The 19,256-nt window shown below is 46.1% G+C and overlaps 1 protein-coding gene across 1 annotated transcript in view; it reads left to right on the plus strand.

Annotated features, from left to right (window-relative positions):
• The window catches only part of SBF2 (SET binding factor 2), a gene marked incomplete in the record, with an annotated part of 222,584 nt that overhangs the window by 123,256 nt on the left and 80,072 nt on the right, over nt 1–19,256 (plus strand). The window contains 1 exon segment of the mRNA XM_056528207.1: nt 4,949–5,017. Within this exon segment, the coding sequence (XP_056384182.1) occupies nt 4,949–5,017 (69 nt within the window).

A 19,256-nucleotide genomic window follows, 5' to 3' on the forward strand; every position in this document is an offset into this window, starting at 1 on the left:
AGCGTGCAACATGGCCGCCTCACCCGCAAGGGCCAAATACCAGACAGGGATCTGGGACACAGTGTTTAGGCTGGGGACACAACTGTCCCCGAGTCCAAAACGGCAGGTGCCGCCATGATGCATCGCTTACCCCTATACTGCTGCATAACTGAGCATTTAGACATTTAGGAGTCTTGGAAAGATGAGTAGACATCATCCTACTACATATTTAGGCTAGTATGCCCTGCAGGACACCTGGAAAGCCAGGTATAGTCACCATAGGGGATGGTACCCAGCTTTCCTTTATTCTGCATCACAGTCCCTGGTTGTAGAACAATAATCATTAGCTCATATAACATTTTGGAGTCTGGGTGATATCTAGTGTAGTTACCAATACAGCTGAAGAAGGGATGGCACCCAACTTTCCCGTAACCTGCATTACAGATAGTCCCTGGTTCTATAACAATACATCATTCGCTCATATAACTAGATAGATATAACATTCTGGGGCCTGGGTGAAATCTAGTGTAGTCACCAATACAGCTGGAGAAGGCATGGCACCCAGCTTTCTCATATCCTGCATTACAGATAGTCCCTGGTTCTATAACAATACATCATTCGCTTATATAACTAGATATAGATATAACATTCTGGGCTCTGGGAAGCTTGATAATATCTATTATAGTCACCACTATAGCTATGAAATGGTTTGACACTCAGCTTTCTCATATCCTGCATTACTCATGGACTGCTGTATACCAGATTTTGCCATTCAGTAATGTGGGAAAGCTGGGAGACAGTCAGTATGGCTGCCATTACATGTCCTGCAGCAGCTTTTAATTACATTGCCTTCCTAGCTGCAAGTAATAAAGCCCTCGTCATCCTGGCTTCCCTTCAGGAGTCTGGGAAAGTGATAGAACATCCAATATGATGCCAGTGCCTGCCTTTTGCTGCTGTTCTGGAGTCTTGGAAAGCTGTGTGACAAGCCTGCATTGCCTTTTTAATGATGCAGCAATATTGCAAAAGTCACATAATCCTAGCTTCCCTTCAGGAGTCTGGTAAAGTTGTATGACAGACAGTGTAAAGAGATTGCCTTTACTTATATACTGCTACTGGTGAGAGTTGCCATTCCGGAGCCTGGGAAAGCTGTCCAAGAGTCAGTATAGAGACCTTCCTATTTATGCTGAGATATTTCACCCATGTATTGCAAGTAACACTAGAGAGAGTTGCCATTCAGAAGTCTAGGAAAGTAGAATGATAGCCATTATACATTGCCTTTCTAGCTGTCGTTTAGAAGTTTGGGAAAGCTGTGTGACAGGCAAGTATCCATTACCTTCCTAGATATGTAGCAATACTTTACCTTAGTGTTTCCCAAGCAGAGTGCCTCCAGCTGTTGAAAAATGACAACTCCCAGCATGCCCGGACAGCCTTTGGCTGTCCGGGCTTGCTGGGAGTTGTAGTTTTCCCACAGCTGGAGGCACTCTGCTTGGGAAACACTGCTTTACCCATATACTGAATTAACACTAGAAAGAGTTGCCGTGCAGAAGTCTAGGAAAGCTGTATGACAGCTGGCATACTTCAGTAACTTTTGAGAGAATTAGTTGCCATTCAGGGATTTTGGAAAGCTGGGCCACTACTATTGTGTGGGGGTGGGGCTCTGTTTCTGGATGGTCTTGTTACTATCTCGCTGGATGATATTATTTGCGCAGTTTCTTGCCGCCGTCTCTCTCGCACACTGGTGGAGCAGTTGTTGTTCCTGTGGTGGACGTGCGATTACTCAGCACGTTCCGATCCGGTCGGCCTCGGCGAGGATGGAATTTGTGCCTTGTCTCTCCGGTGACACCGGCGCAGCGATGGAGAGAAGAGTTACCAGAAGGTGACGCTGCTGATGGTTAAGTCCTGGACGAGGTCCCCACAGAAGAACCCCCCCCGGCGGGAGACCAAAGTGGGGGGAGACTGGTGGCATCTCAACCATTTCCTCTGAAGATTACTGACACACTTTACTGATCTTTATAAGAAGGGGCCCCATGACAAACATGCCTGGCATCCCGACTTAAGAAAAGTCAGATGTGCCGGCAGACGAGCAAAGGGTCACAATGTACCGGAGCGGAATTTATTGTCACACGGTCACCCTGCGGGGAGAGAGACAACATCCCTGAGGCTTCAGTCACAACAAGAGGGCTCTCTGCTGTCTGAGGAAATAACATGCAAAAATTGTGTCCTCCGTTATCGCCATCGTCATCCCTGTCAGTTATTGCCATCGTTATCGCCATCGTCATCCCTGTCAGTTATCGCCATCATCATCCCTGTCAGTTATCACCGTCGTCATCCCTGTCAGTTCTCAACATCATCATCCCTGTCAGTTGTCACCGTCGTCATCCCTGTCAGTTGTCATCGTCGTCATCCCTGTCAGTTCTCACCGTCGTCATACATGTCAGTTCTCACCGTCGTCATCCCTGTCAGTTGTCACCGTCGTCATCCCTGTCAGTTGTCACCGTCGTCATCCCTGTCAGTTGTCACCGTCGTCATCCCTGTCAGTTATCGCCTTCATCATCCCTGTCAGTTCTCACCGTCATCATCCCTGTCAGTTCTCACCGTCGTCATCCCTGTCAGTTATCGCCGTCGTCATCCCTGTCAGTTCTCACCGTCGTCATCCCTGTCAGTTGTCACCGTCGTCATCCCTGTCAGTTGTCACCGTCGTCATCCCTGTCAGTTGTCACCGTCGTCATCCCTGTCAGTTCTCACCGTCGTCATCGCTGTCAGTTATCGCCTTCATCATCCCTGTCAGTTCTCACCGTCGTCATCCCTGTCAGTTCTCACCGTCGTCATCCCTGTCAGTTCTCACCGTCGTCATCCCTGTCAGTTCTCATCGTCGTCATCGCTGTCAGTTGTCACCGTCGTCATCCCTGTCAGTTCTCACCGTCGTCATCCCTGTCAGTTCTCACCGTCGTCATCCCTGTCAGTTCTCGCCGTCGTCATCCCTGTCAGTTATCGCCTTCATCATCCCTGTCAGTTGTCACCGTCGTCATCCCTGTCAGTTCTCACCGTCGTCATCCCTGTCAGTTATCGCCGTCGTCATCCCTGTCAGTTATCGCCGTCGTCATCCCTGTCAGTTCTCACCGTCGTCATCCCTGTCAGTTGTCACCGTCGTCATCCCTGTCAGTTGTCACCGTCGTCATCCCTGTCAGTTGTCACCGTCGTCATCCCTGTCAGTTGTCACCGTCGTCATCCCTGTCAGTTGTCACCGTCGTCATCCCTGTCAGTTCTCACCGTCGTCATCCCTGTCAGTTATCGCCTTCATCATCCCTGTCAGTTATCGCCGTCGTCATCCCTGTCAGTTATCGCCGTCGTCATCGCTGTCAGTTGTCACCTTTGTCGTCACCGTCATCAGTTATCACCGTTGTCGTCATCACTTGTCACCGTCATCAGTTATCACCTTTGTCGTCATCACTTGTCACCGTCATCAGTTATCACCTTTGTCGTCATCACTTGTCACCGTTGTCGTCATCAGTTGTCACCATCATCAAATGGTAGAGATGACGGATGTACATTGTGTTGCGGTTGTAGATTAATACCGTAACCATGACACCTAATCACCCCAGGTGACAGCAGATCCTCTTAGAGCGGGCCCTGCTCTGCCGCTATAGGTGCCCCTGATGTGCCGCCATACCTGACGAGCATCAAAAGTTCAAAAACCTCTTACAGAAAACATAGTGGAAAATTCTCCGGGGACGGTTTATGAGACAGAATAATAGGATAATAGTGATGTGTACCCTCCCCCGGCTCGGTGCACTTACACCCATAGGTGGGTAATGGCTTCCGCATGTGATGATGGAAAATCTCATAAAAGATGTTTACTGGTTACTGCTGGGCAGACCCTGGCGCTGCCATCCATCAGCCGGACCGGGCCCGTCACGTCAGCAGTCACATTCCGTCTATTGTCGTACAAGTGTCATGGCGGCTGGAAGTCACATAATCAAGTAAAGGGGTATCCAGGATTAGAGAAGAATAGCTGCTTACTTAAAGGGGTACTCTGGTGGAAAATATATATATATATTTTTATAAGTCAACTGGTGCCATAAAGTTCAACAGATTTGTAAATTACTTCTATTAAAAAATCTTTACCCTTCCAGTACATTTTAGCAGCTGTATGCTACAGAGGAAATTCTTTTCTTTTTGAATTTCTTTTTTGTCTTGTCCACAGTGCTCTCTGCTGACACCTCTGTCTATGTCATGAACTGTCCAGAGCAGCATAGGTTTGCAATGGGGATTTTCTCCCGCTCTGGGCAGTTCCCGATACGAACATCAGGTGTCAGCAGAGAGCACTGTGGACAAGACAAAAAAGAAATTCAAAAAGAAAAGAATTTCCTCTGTAGCGTACAGCTGCTAAAAAGTACTGGAAGAATTAAGAATTTTTAATAGAAGTGATTTACAAATCTGTTTAACTTTCTGGCACCAGTTCATAAAAAAAAAAAAAAAAAAAGGGGTACTCCGCCTACAAACTTTTAAGATTTCTGATCGTAGGAAGTACCCCCCGGCGATCTCCATGCTGCACCCGGCATTCTAAACAGTATGTTTAGAACGCTGGGTTTCCGTGGCCGGAGGCATCCCGCCTCCGGCCACGGAAACCCAGCGTTCTAAACATACTGTTTAGAGTGCAGGGTGCTGCACGGATTTCCCAGGGGTCCTTTGGATAAGGGGATAAGAGGTCTGTGGGCGGAGTACCCCTATAAAAGTAACAGCGCCACCACTATCCACAGGTTGCGTGTGGTATTGCATCTTGGTTCCATTCACTTCAATGCAACTGATTTGCAATACCACACACAACCTGAGGACAGGGGTGGCGCTGTTGTTGGACGAAATCAGTAATTTTGGAAATGTTTCCGGTTTTCTGGCTTACTATAAATGTTTAGAGATCTCATATGCCACCGCTTCTCACTGGGCTTCTCGTGTGTTTTTTTTCTTTCAGGATTGCTCCAGCTTTGAAGAATATAACATCGCAGCGCAGCTTCTTCCTCTGGCCTCCGTGTTCTGCAGGGTGAGTGCCTCATCGCCCCCCGACATGTCTCCTATATGTGCCTTCTCCAGCTATTATGGCGTATAGTCCGGGTATCGCTGTTCTGGCGCGTTCACACCTACACAATCCGCTGCCACCCATTGACTTCGATAGGTCCACAGGAAACCTGCAAATCCTTCACAATTGAAGATTTGCTGTGGACTAATTGAAATCAATACGTATGTGTGACTGGCTGCAGTTGTAGCAAAAACTCAGCTGTGCAAAAGAATAGATCTACGCAGGTCTCCAGCTTTCGGATGTTAAACATGTTCCCATTCACTGACAGCAAGCACAATAGAGGATTGAAATGCATAGATACAGGCCTCTTAATACATATGGCGCGTCTTCTGAGGGAAAATTATAATTCTTTTACTACTTTATTTATTGAGCGCCAACATAGTCCGCAGCGCTGTACAGAGCTTGTCAACAATCACATGGGTTCCTGTCTCCCCTGGGGTTCACTAACTTAATTACTGATCAGTAGTATTGGAGTGTGGGAGTTAACCAGAGTACCCGGATGAAATCCACCAGAACACAGGGAAATTGTACAAACTCCTTGGACAGGAAGAACCTACAAACTCCTTACAGGACACAGGAAGAATAAAGAACACAGTGAAAACATACAAACTCTAGAAAACCAGACAGAACATACAAACTCCTTACAGGACACAGTGAGGACATACAAACTCCTTACAGTACACAGGAAGAACGTACAAACTCCTTACAGGACACAGTGAGGACATACAAACTCCTTACAGTACACAGGAAGAACGTACAAACTCCTTACAGGACACAGTGAGGACATACAAACTCCTTACAGTACACAGGAAGAACATACAAACTCCTTACAGGACACAGTGAGGACATACAAACTCCTTACAGTACACAGGAAGAACATACAAACTCCTTACAGTACACAGGAAGAACATACAAACTCCTTACAGTACACAGGAAGAACGTACAAACTCCTTACAGTACACAGGAAGAATGTACAAACTACAGTACACATTGAGAACATACAAACTCCTTACAGTATACAGTGAGAACATACAAACTTCTTACAGTATACAGTGAGAACATACAAACTCCTTACAGTATACAGTGAGAACATACAAACTTCTTACAGTATACAGTGAGAACATACAAACTCCTTACAGTATACAGTGAGAACATACAAACTCCTTACAGTACACAGGGAGAACATACAAACTCCTTACAGTATACAGTGAGAACATACAAACTCCTTACAGTATACAGTGAGAACGTACAAACTCCTTACAGTATACAGTGAGAACGTACAAACTCCTTACAGTATACAGTGAGAACATACAAACTTCTTACAGTATACAGTGAGAACGTACAAACTCCTTACAGTATACAGTGAGAACGTACAAACTCCTTACAGTATACAGTGAGAACATACAAACTCCTTACAGTATACAGTGAGAACGTACAAACTCCTTACAGTACACAGGAAGAATGTACAAACTCCTTACAGTACACAGTGAGAACGTACAAACTCCTTACAGAACACAGGAAGAACATACAAACTCCTTTCGAAAGATGGGGAAAACGTACAAACGCCTTACAGAACAAGGGGAGAACGTGCAAACGCCTTACAGAACACAGGGAGAACGTACAAACTCCTTAGACGTTGTCCCTCGTTGACTAATTCCCGTCAATGTTTGAGTCGTGGAAGCTGAATCCTCACGTCTTCTGTGTAGGGGTGTGAATACTTTCTGTCTCAGCGTCAGGTAGAGACATGAAGGGGTTAACCCCAGCCGCCTGGTTACATTAGGCCTCGATCACGGTGACTCTGCGTTTCTAGCTGTTGTTTTCGTTCTTCCTCTGACGGGAATGGTTAATCCTGGCCGCGCCCACTCACGGAGAGTCATCCGCTTGTGTAACCGCGGTTACCGGGGTCCGACCGCTTCCCCCGACGTTTATAGGTCAGCGGAGGTTTATGATGTTTATTAGCGGATCAGGGTTTATTCTTAGTCGTGATTCACACACACGTGCGCCTCATCTACATGACCCCTGACCCCACGGGGGGGGGGGCGTTTATGACACTTCCTGTTGGTCACACTGTAACAATTCCCCTAAACAATAAGGAAATAGTGCAGCAATTAGTAGTAACAATCGCTCTACACTATGGTGTAAGTAGACGTCTTAAAGGGCCAGTACGCGTACGGTCTCGGATGGATCTGCTTTAGGGCACCAGATGGGACGAAACGAGATCCCACTTGTTGCATTTGATGTTCCGGATTGTATTGGAGACGCTATATCAGGGGTTCCCAACAGCTTTTGCAAAACTGCAGCTTCTGCAGGGGGACACTTGCCCGACTCTTCTCTCCTCTGACATCCAGAGTCAAAAGGGCATCGTACACATAGATCAGTGTTTCCTAACCAACAGTGCCTCCAGCTGTTGCAAAACTACAACCCCCAGCATGCCCAGACAGCCTTTGGCTGTCTGGGCATGCTGGGAGTTGTAGTTTTTCAACAGCTGGATGCACACTGGTTGGGAAACCCTGCGTTTTACATTGGATCTGTTCTGTAGATGTTGGATACATCTGATCTGTTCTGTAGATGTTGGATACATCTGATCTGATCTGTAGATGTTGGATACATATGATCTGTTCTGTAGATGTTGGATACATATGATCTGTTCTGAAGATGTTGGATACATTGGATCTGTTCTGTAGATGTTGGATACATATGATCTGTTCTGTAGATGTTGGATACATCTGATCTGTAGATGTTGGATACATCTGATCTGATTTGTAGATGTTGGATACATATGATCTGATCTGTAGATGTTGGATACATATGATCTGATCTGTAGATGTTGGATACATCTGATCTGATTTGTAGATGTTGGATACATATGATCTGATCTGTAGATGTTGGATACATATGATCTATTCTGTAGATGTTGGATACATCTGATCTGTAGATGTTGGATACATATGATCTGTTCTGTAGATGTTGGACACATATGATCTGATCTGTAGATGTTGGATACATCTGATCTGATTTGTAGATGTTGGATACATCTGATCTGATTTGTAGATGTTGGATACATATGATCTGTTCTGGAGATGTTGGATACATATGATCTGTTCTGGAGATGTTGGATACATATGATCTGATCTGTAGATGTTGGATACATATGATCTGTTCTGTAGATGTTGGATACATATGATCTGATCTGTAGATGTTGGATACATCTGATCTGATTTGTAGATGTTGGATACATCTGATCTGATTTGTAGATGTTGGATACATATGATCTGTTCTGTAGATGTTGGATACATCTGATCTGATTTGTAGATGTTGGATACATATGATCTGTTCTGTAGATGTTGGATACATATGATCTATTCTGTAGATGTTGGATACATCTGATCTGTAGATGTTGGATACATCTGATCTGTTCTGTAGATGTTGGATACATATGATCTGATCTGTAGATGTTGGATACATCTGATCTGTTCTGTAGATGTTGGATACATATGATCTGATCTGTAGATGTTGGATACATCTGATCTGTTCTGTAGATGTTGGATACATATGATCTGATCTGTAGATGTTGGATACATCTGATCTGTTCTGTAGATGTTGGATACATATGATCTGATCTGTAGATGTTGGATACATCTGATCTGATTTGTAGATGTTGGATACATCTGATCTGTTCTGTAGATGTTGGATCAGGCACTGTACGCACTCGGTCCCTGCAGTGACTTGTATTACAGATCTGGGTCTCTATTATAGCGGCGCTTATGAACCTATAGATTGTTTTATAAATACACTGCTCATAATAATAATAAAGATAACACACAACACAATGTAACTCCAAGTCACTGACACTTGTGTGAAATCCCACTGTCCACTCAGGAAGAACACTGATTGACAATCAATTTCACATGGAACAGACAACACGTGGAAATTATAGGCAATTAGCAAGACACCCCCAATAAAGGAGTGGTTCTGCAGGTGGTGACCACAGACCACTTCTCAGTTCCCATGCTTCCTGGCTGATGTTTTGGTCACTTTTGAATGCTGGCGGTGCTTTCACTCTAGTAGTAGCATGAGACGGAGTCTACAACCCAAATAAAATCCAATCCCCACACCTAGAGGCTACTCCAAGTGGGGGTGCAAAACCCTATTTAAAGCACCCTCCCTAAAGCTTCACTTTTATTTCAAATTCATATTAAAATGTATTTGGGGTGTACAGAAAAGTTTTAAAAACCCAGCTGATCTTGTCCAACTGATATAATTATGTTGCTATTTGGTATTCCAAATCGTGTATCTCCTGTGCCTGCCGTGCTACAGGATCTATATTGTGGACACTCCGCTGTATCTTAAAACCAAACAAACAATGCCTCCCCTACATGTTTCGTGACAGCAGTCACGTCATCAGGGGTATATACCTCATATACCCCATAAAAACAGCAACCTGAACCCACCTCCCGTGCTGCCTCGATATCACCACTACAGTCCTCCGGTGCCATCTTCTCCCCAGTTGCCAGTGGTCAATGCGTCACATTGCTGATAACCTAATCGCCGGCCTCCGTGATATCCGACTAAGAACTCCACTAGGCTGATCGGCAGTGTGACGTTTAATGCCCTGGTACGAGGAAAAAGACTACTGCTGAGGCTTCACGTCGACCACAAGCACCCATGAAGAAGACTGAAGGACTGGAGCATCAGGACACCTCCGGAGGGAAGTCCAGGTTCTTGTTTTTATGTCAGCAGATGTATGGTATGGTCCAGAAACGTTTTACACTTGAGTGCCTGGACTATCACAGGATAATACTCAGGATCAGTACAGGATAAGTAATGTAATGTATGTACACAGTGACCTCACCAGCAGAATAGTGAGTACAGCTCTGGAGTATAATACAGGATATAACTCAGGATCAGTACAGGATAAGTAATGTAATGTATGTACACAGTGACCCCACCAGCAGAATAGTGAGTGCAGCTCTGGGGTATAATACAGGATATAACTCAGGATCAGTACAGGATAAGTAATGTAATGTATGTACACAGTGACCTCACCAGCAGAATAGTGAGTACAGCTCTGGAGTATAATACAGGATATAACTCAGGATCAGTACAGGATAAGTAATGTAATGTATGTACACAGTGACCTCACCAGCAGAATAGTGAGTACAGCTCTGGGGTATAATACAGGATATAACTCAGGATCAGTACAGGATAAGTAATGTATATACACAGTGACCTCACCAGCAGAATAGTGAGTACAGCTCTGGAGTATTATACAGGATATAACTCAGGATCAGTACAGGATAAGTAATGTAATGTATGTACACAGTGACCTCACCAGCAGAATAGTGAGTATAGCTCTGGGGTATAATACAGAATATAACTCAGGATCAGTACAGGATAAGTAATGTAATGTATGTACACAGTGACCTCACCAGCAGAATAGTGAGTACAGCTCTGGAGTATAATACAGGATATAACTCAGGATCAGTACAGGATAAGTAATGTAATGTATGTGCACAGTGATCTCACCAGCAGAATAGTGAGTGCAGCTCTGGAGTATAATACAGGATATAAATCGAGATTTTCCTAGCTTGTGACGGAAAATATTAGTTATATGAAGACAGGAGGCGAGTATCTTATGCATTATTCTTTCTTTAATAATGCCCATAGCAGAACAAAATTCAATAACAATCAGTGTAAAGAAAAAACTACAACTCCCAGCAGTCCCGGGACCACAGCAGCCACTCCTCGTCTGTAGCCCCTATATAAGGACTGCCCACATATGGATCCTCCTCTTTCTTCACGCGAATCAGAGCCGCATAGGAAGCCGAAACGCCAGCCAGACATCCACACCGCTCCTTCAATCTTCGGCCAGTAAGGCCAGAACTCAGGAAAACGAGGCCAATCGACGGCCTAACTTCGTCCCAACGGGGACTGTAGAGAACTCCAGCAGTGCTTAACCAACGGGTTATTAGTAGACAGGAAACCAGCCAATGCCTTCAGTATCCTGAAAAGACAATAAAAAATCATAACAGGGTGGGTAGGGAGGGAAGATACTCGCCTCCTGTCTTCATATAACTAATATTTTCCGTCACAAGCTAGGAAAATCTCGATTTATATATCAGACAGGAGGCTCATATCTTATGCAAGTTCAAAGCTAATAAGTATCGACAGAGAAACAAAATCAGAAATAGTATTACAAAACTGACATGGAAACATGGTCCTCCGGTCTGAAGTAGAACCGGCGAAAGGTAGACTCTGAAGACCAGTCAGCAGCCATGAGCAGGTCAGAAAGGGAGCCCCCTGCTGTGACTATTTTGGTAGCCATCGCACCCCTAGAAGAATGAGCTCCAAACAGGGAGACGTCTATGCCCGCCATATCCATGGCGGAACGCACCCAACGAGCCAAGGTAGCGGAGGCCACCGGATGGTGAGGTCTGACATAGGATATAAGAAGTTGTGAGAAATCCGGAGACCGTAAATCTGCAGTCTGCGATTCATACGCCTGTAGGCAACGAACCACACAAAGTCGAGGATGCGCGGGAAAAAACGGGTAAAAAACCGAGTGGATACGTGTCTTGGTCCGTCGGACCACGGAAAACTTGACTCCCTGAGGCGAGAATTGTCGCCTAGAGACGTCCAAAGCCTTCACGTCCGAGACGCGTTTGATAGACACCAAACATAAAAGGACCGTCAGTTTATACGACAGCAGTTTTAGGGGAAGATCGTCATTGTCTTCCCAAGAGACAAACATCTCGAGCAACCTGGAGACATCCCAGGTCGACTGATATCTCGGCCGCGGGGGCCGGGTAAACTTAATGCCACGCAACAGTCTACATACCAGTGGGTGTTTGCCCACCGGCAAAGAGTCCACTGGGCAATGGTAAGCCGCGATAGCCGAGCGGTAAACGTTGATGGAACTATAAGATTTGCCGGATTCAAAGGAATCCGCCAAGTAGTTCACCACTACAGACACAGGTGCATGTACGGGATCAATCTGTCGTTGATCACACCAACGAACCCAGAGCCTCCAGGCTGATCGATAAGCCGATCTAGTCCCGGGGGCCCAGGCCAAGGCGAGGAGATCCCTAGCTGATCTTGAAAGATCCTGGTCCGCATCCGGGACCCCGAAACCAACCACGCTAGGAGAGGAAGGTTGCCCTCCAACACCAGAGGGTGGAGATCCCCGGCCGGGTTGGAGAGGAGCTGTGGAAATTGGGGCAGAAGTCTGGGGTAGTCCACTGCCATCCCCAGAAGGAGAGGGAACCACGGTTGTGTGGGCCACCAGGGGGTGATCAGTACAATCGTCGCCTTCTGGTTCATCGTATGTAGAAGAACCCTGGAGATCATCTGGAATGGGGGAAACGCGTAGTGCGTTCCCCTGGGCCAGATGAGACGGAAAGCGTCGACTGCCGACGCCTCTGGGTCCGGTCTCCAGCTGAAAAAACGAGGTAATTGATGATTGAGGCGAGAAGCGAAAAGATCCGTACACAATGGACCCCAAAGCTGTCTCAACCGTAGAAAAACTGATCGATCCAGCCGCCAATCGCTGGAGTCTATCAAGTAGCGAGAATTCCAGTCGGCCACCGTGTTGGAGACCCCCGGAATATATTCCGCCACCGGGATAATGTTGCGATCTAGACAGAAATGCCAGAAGTCCCTGGCAAGATCTGCAAGCATCTTGGACCTGGTGCCCCCAAGGCGGTTGACGTATTGGACCGCCGCCACGTTGTCCATGCGTAACAAAACGCAACAATTGGACGCTTGTGGCAAGAAGCTCTTGAGGGCAAAAAATGCCGCTAAGAGTTCCAAGGCATTGATGTGCAGGGCGACCTCCGTGGCGGACCAAGTCCCTCCTGTGGAAGCCTCCCCGCACCGCGCGCCCCAGCCGAGACGACTCGCGTCCGACTCTATGATGACGTCCGGGCAGGAATTGAATATGGTTTTGCCGTTCCACTCGACGGCATGACGAAGCCACCACTGCAACTCCTCGATGGCTGCCGGACAAAGAGGAACTTCGTCCGCATACCTGAGGCCCTGGCGCAGGTGCATAATCTTGAGTCTCTGAAGGGCCCTGTAATGCAAGGGGGCCGGGAAGATGGCTTGGATAGAGGCTGCTAATAGGCCCACCAAGCGCGCTAGTACCCTTAAGGATAAGCACCCTCTGCGTAAGACCGCTCTGATTTCCTTGCGGATCAGGGCCAGTTTGGATTTGGGAAGGCGGAGAACGGCTTGATTGGTGTCCACCAAGAAGCCAAGGAACTCCATCTCTTGCAGAGGGATCAAAACCGATTTTTCTCGGTTGATTATGAATCCCAGATTCTGCAGAAGTAGCACCGTCCATGACATGTGGAGAGAAGCTTGCGTTTTGGAGCGGGCCATGATGAGGAGGTCGTCCAGATAAATGATCAGACGGACCCCTCTGCTCCTCAAGGATGCCACCACTGGTTTCATCAGTTTGGTGAAGCACCACGGAGCTGATGACAGGCCGAACGGAAGGCAAGTAAATTGCCACATGTGGTGTCTCCAGAGGAAACGAAGAAGGTGTTGTGAATCTTGGTGGATAGGGACGGTGAGGTAAGCGTCTTTCAAATCCACCTTCACCAGCCAATCGCCTGGTTGTAACAAATCGCGAAGGGAGTGAATTCCCTCCATCTTGAAATGGCGATACGTGACATGTTGGTTTAGTTCCCGAAGGTTTATGACCGGACGGTAACCGCCCCCTTTTTTCTTCACTAGGAAAAGGTTGCTTACGAACCCCGGGGAAGAAGGGTCGATCTCTCGGATCGCCTGCTTGGACAGGAGATCTTGAATCTCGTTGTCTATGAGCAACATGTTGTGTTGTGAAAAACGGATAGGGGCTGGCTGTATACCCAGGACCGGTAGAGATTGGAGTTCTATGTGAAATCCCGCTATTGTCTGTAGGATCCACGCGTCTGCCGTGATCGCAGACCAGGCGTGGGAAAAATACATCAGGCGCCCCCCCACAGGGATGTGAGCATGTGGAATATCTGGCACACTTACCGGTAGTTGGACGGGAACGGGGATATCCGCGTCCGCCACGTCCGCGCCAAGGTCGACCTCTGGGAGGGAAGAAAGGCGACGGTTGTGCCATTGGGACAGTGTAGGACGGAGGAGCCTGAGGGTATTGGTATTGGGCAGAGGGTCTGCCCTGTGGCCTATAGGAGGGGGTGCGGCCGGCAGATCGGCCTCTACCTCTGCCGGCCCGAGGAAAAAGCTTATTTGCCCCTGATCTTTTTAATGAGGTTTGGGCTTTATCCAGCCCTGTAAACAGGCCGACAAACCTGTTGATGTCTTTCATCAAGTTGTCCCCAAATAGCATTCCTGCTGCTGCAGGCCCAGACTCAGTTTCAGCTAGGTGGGACAGCTGCGGGTCGAGGCGCATAAGGATCGACCTACGACGTTCAGTCGAGCAGGTGGTGTTGGCCGTACCTGCCAGGCATATGGCCCTCTGGGCCCACCCCCGGAGTTGACGGGTATCGACGGGCTGATCTGTCGATGCGGCCTGCTCAGACAGGTTGAGTATCTTAGTGAGAGGGCCCATTAAGTCTAAGATACGCTCCTGGATAGTTTTAAATGAGCGTTCTATTGCCTTCTTAGGGAATTTACCCGATTTCATTAGGTATTTCATCAAAATGGGGTCCACTTCGGGGGTTGCCACTACTTTATTGGGAATAAAGGGCCTGGGACACTCAGCTCTCAGCTTGTTACGGCTGGTCCTGTCTAGGGACTTACGAGCCCAGAGCTCCACATACTGGGTCACGTGAGGAAGTGGGGACCATTCACCTGATCGTGGATGAGAGATGGAATCAGGGTGAAAAAGGGGTTCACCTAGGGAGTCTAGGATCACAGTGCCCTGTGTAACAGGGTTGGCGTCGGTGTCGAACGCCGTATCCCCAGCATCCTCGATATTAGGGTTTGATTCAAAGTCGTCAGACTCGCTGGATGATCCCGACGAATCCTCGTCAGAGGAATCTACGTAAGAGTCGGGTTTGGTCCGTCTAGCGGATCTGTGCCTCTTCTCATGTAACTCCCTGAGGCCCAGGGGTCAAGTGGAGTCTGATGGATGCTGGGGTTGGCAGGCCGGGGTAGGGGCTGCCTGGAGCACATTATTATCTTCCCCTGCCGGGGAGTCAGATGCCGCCAATGTGTGTTTCCTTTTATGGGAAACCTTTCCCTTCTTAATGGGCGGTTCACCGCCTTGGAATGGCGGGACAGATGCACAGGATACCGCTGGTAGTGATCCAGAGGTTACCATGGCGGAGGCCAAAGCCGCCTGAACAGACTTATTAATTAAGTCTTGTATCTGGTTGGCGGTCATAAATTGGGCCGAGTCTAAAGAGCTCTCCCCTCTACTGGGAGCAGATGAGGGTTCCTCAGCCATAGTGATTAACAGGTAATCTGTGGGAGAACTAGTGGGAAAGAGAAGGATTGATGAGGGTGGAGGAATAAATTCCTGAAATCTACTAGGTTATCTGTAGGAGAAACTAGAGGGAAGAGAGAATGGTAGATGAGGGGAAGGAATAAATTCCTGAAATCTACCTACAATATATGTAAGGGAAGTATTGGTACAGGCTCCGTCCTCCACACCGCTAGCGTTGCACTGGCGCAGCGGTGGGAGGTGAGCCCGAGAGTCCTTGTACCCGGGGACGAAGTCTCGCGAGACTACGTCCGGCTGGGCATTGATTGGAAGGCGCAGGAGCGCGGTCCAGTGACGAAAGGAAAACTCCGCCCCTCTCAGCGTGTAGGCCGCGAAGAAATGCGGCCGACACGCGAAGACCCGCCCCTATCCCGCGCGCGCGAAGCGCAGAAACGTAGGATAAGAAGGTAAAATGGCGCCGGGAGAGGGGGGGGGGGGGGGATGGAAAGCGGTGGAAGGTATGAGGAGCGGAGAGATGGAGAGAGAGTGAGGTGATGAACCGGAGTAGTGAGAAAACTAGCGCCGGGGAATAGTTGTCCGAAACGGAGTAAAAATCGCATAGAATGCGAATGGGTGAAGATAATCGCGAATATCTTCTCCCAACACCACAATATCTATAATAAGTATGACTAACAATTAAGGAAAATATCAAAGTATTAATCACAGATAGCACTTAGCTTGTATGCTCTGCCATGAGCAGAAAGAAAGAGGAGTGGCTGCTGTGGTCCCGGGACTGCTGGGAGTTGTAGTTTTTTCTTTACACTGATTGTTATTGAATTTTGTTCTGCTATGGGCATTATTAAAGAAAGAATAATGCATAAGATATGAGCCTCCTGTCTGATATATAACTCAGGATCAGTACAGGATAAGTAATGTAATGTATGTACACAGTGACCCCACCAGCAGAATAGTGAGTACAGCTCTGGAGTATAATACAGGATATAACTCAGGATCAGTACAGGATAAGTAATGTAATGTATGTACACAGTGACCTCACCAGCAGAATAGTGAGTGCAGCTCTGGAGTATAATACAGGATATAACTCAGGATCAGTACAGGATCAGTAATGTAATGTATGTACACAGTGACCTCACCAGCAGAATAGTGAGTACAGCTCTGGAGTATAATACAGGATATAACTCAGGATCAGTACAGGATAAGTAATGTAATGTATGTACACAGTGATCTCACCAGCAGAATAGTGAGTACAGCTCTGGGGTATAATACAGGATATAACTCAGGATCAGTACAGGATAAGTAATGTAATGTATGTACACAGTGACCTCACCAGCAGAATAGTGAGTACAGCTCTGGAGTATAATACAGGATATAACTCAGGATCAGTACAGGATAAGTAATGTAATGTATGTACACAGTGACCTCACCAGCAGAATAGTGAGTGCAGCTCTGGAGTATAATACAGGATATAACTCAGGATCAGTACAGGATAAGTAATGTAATGTATGTACACAGTGATCTCACCAGCAGAATAGTGAGTGCAGCTCTGGAGTATAATACAGGATATAACTCAGGATCAGTACAGGATAAGTAATGTAATGTATGTACACAGTGACCTCACCAGCAGAATAGTGAGTACATCTCTGGGGTATAATACAGGATATAACTCAGGATCAGTACAGGATAAGTAATGTAATGTATGTACACAGTGACCTCACCAGCAGAATAGTGAGTACAGCTCTGGAGTATAATACAGGATATAACTCAGGATCAGTACAGGATAAGTAATGTAATGTATGTACATAGTGATCTCACCAGCAGAATAGTGAGTACAGCTCTGGGGTATAATACAGGATATAACTCAGGATCAGTGCAGGATAAGTAATGTAATGTATGTACACAGTGACCCCACCAGCAGAATAGTGAGTACAGCTCTGGGGTATAATACAGGATATAACTCAGGATCAGTACAGGATAAGTAATGTAATGTATGTACACAGTGACCTCACCAGCAGAATAGTGAGTGCAGCTCTGGGGTATAATACAGGATATAACTCAGGATCAGTGCAGGATAAGTAATGTAATGTATGTACACAGTGACCCCACCAGCAGAATAGTGAGTACATCTCTGGAGTATAATACAGGATATAACTCAGGATCAGTACAGGATAAGTAATGTAATGTATGTACACAGTGATCTCACCAGCAGAATAGTGAGTGCAGCTCTGGAGTATAATACAGGATATAACTCAGGATCAGTACAGGATAAGTAATGTAATGTATGTACACAGTGACCTCACCAGCAGAATAGTGAGTACAGCTCTGGGGTATAATACAGGATAAATAATGTATTTAGAATTATTCATAGTAAGATATTTTTGTTCATATCCTGTATAAAGTTTCGCAGTTGATGGGAAGTGAACGTTTCATTTGTTGATTTGCCCCAATGCAGAAATAACCTCAGATTTTGGAGGTAAGAGGATCAGTGTTCGGCTCAGCACTAAATACCAAGAGACGACCCATCTATTCTGGTCGCACAATAATAAAGTTTGGTGTTTTCCACTGAATCGGTAATCGCCGCCGCGCGATGTTCTCTCCTCATTATTAGTTTTACCAGTTAAATCTTATTAATCTGTTTATAAATAATTTCCCAAAGTCTTCATCTCCGTCTCAAGAAGTTCTTCAGCCTTTTCCAAGAAATCCCACAATTAATGTGGATCCACGACTGCCGCTCCATGTATTGTGGTTTAGTATAGAAAGATCTGAATACGCGTAAAATCACTTTCTAAATCCGCTACACAACATCTACACCAGCAGAATAGTGAGTGCAGCTCTGGGCACGGAGAGAACTGGAGGAGCTCACAACAAATGTTTCGGTTACTTTTGACCACAGATCGGCTTTAATCTTTTTATAAGTTCTTTACATTCCTTCCTGTCTTCTCTGTTCTGATGAAATTTGAGATCAAATGTTAGAAGTGGACGTAATGGAAAACCTGGAAACCTTAGAAACAGTGTAAACCTTCGGCTGGATGTGGCGGATTCCACATAATCTCCATCGCACACTTAGTGGTGACAGGAAGATATGCTGAGTGTGGTCCCCGAGGGACTCTGTCCATATTGACTTTGACCTCCAGTCCTATGGGGAGTAGTCAAGTACTTTGTACCCCCCAGTGCTTTGTTAATGAGTCCGTCTGGCCTTGTGTGACCCGGTCAGTAGGGGGTTAATACGGGTCAGGGGCCATCTCATTCCTGTAGTGTCTGTCATCCCTCATAAGTCAATCATATTAACAGTGTCTGGCTGAAGAGATCCTCATACCCCGGTCTTATGTCTGTATCTACACATTATTAACATCTCATTCATTGAGACTGTACTGTAATATAACTACTATAATACTGCCCCCTATATACAAGAATATAACTACTATAATACTGTCCCCTATATACAAGAATATAACTACGATAATACTGCTCCCTATATACAAGAATATAACTACTATAATACTGTCTCCTATATACAAGAATATAACTACTATAATACTGCTCCTATATACAAGAACATAACTACTATAATACTGCTCCTATATACAAGAATATAACTACTATAATACTGCTCCTATATACAAGAATATAACTAATATAATACTGCTCCTATATACAAGAACATAACTACTATAATACTGCTCCTATATACAAGAATATAACTACGATAATACTGCTCCCTATATACAAGAATATAACTACTATAATACTGTCTCCTATATACAAGAATATAACTACTATAATACTGCTCCTATATACAAGAACATA

This window comes from Hyla sarda, chromosome 6 (assembly GCF_029499605.1).
Source record: "Hyla sarda isolate aHylSar1 chromosome 6, aHylSar1.hap1, whole genome shotgun sequence".
Lineage (NCBI taxonomy): Eukaryota > Metazoa > Chordata > Amphibia > Anura > Hylidae > Hyla > Hyla sarda.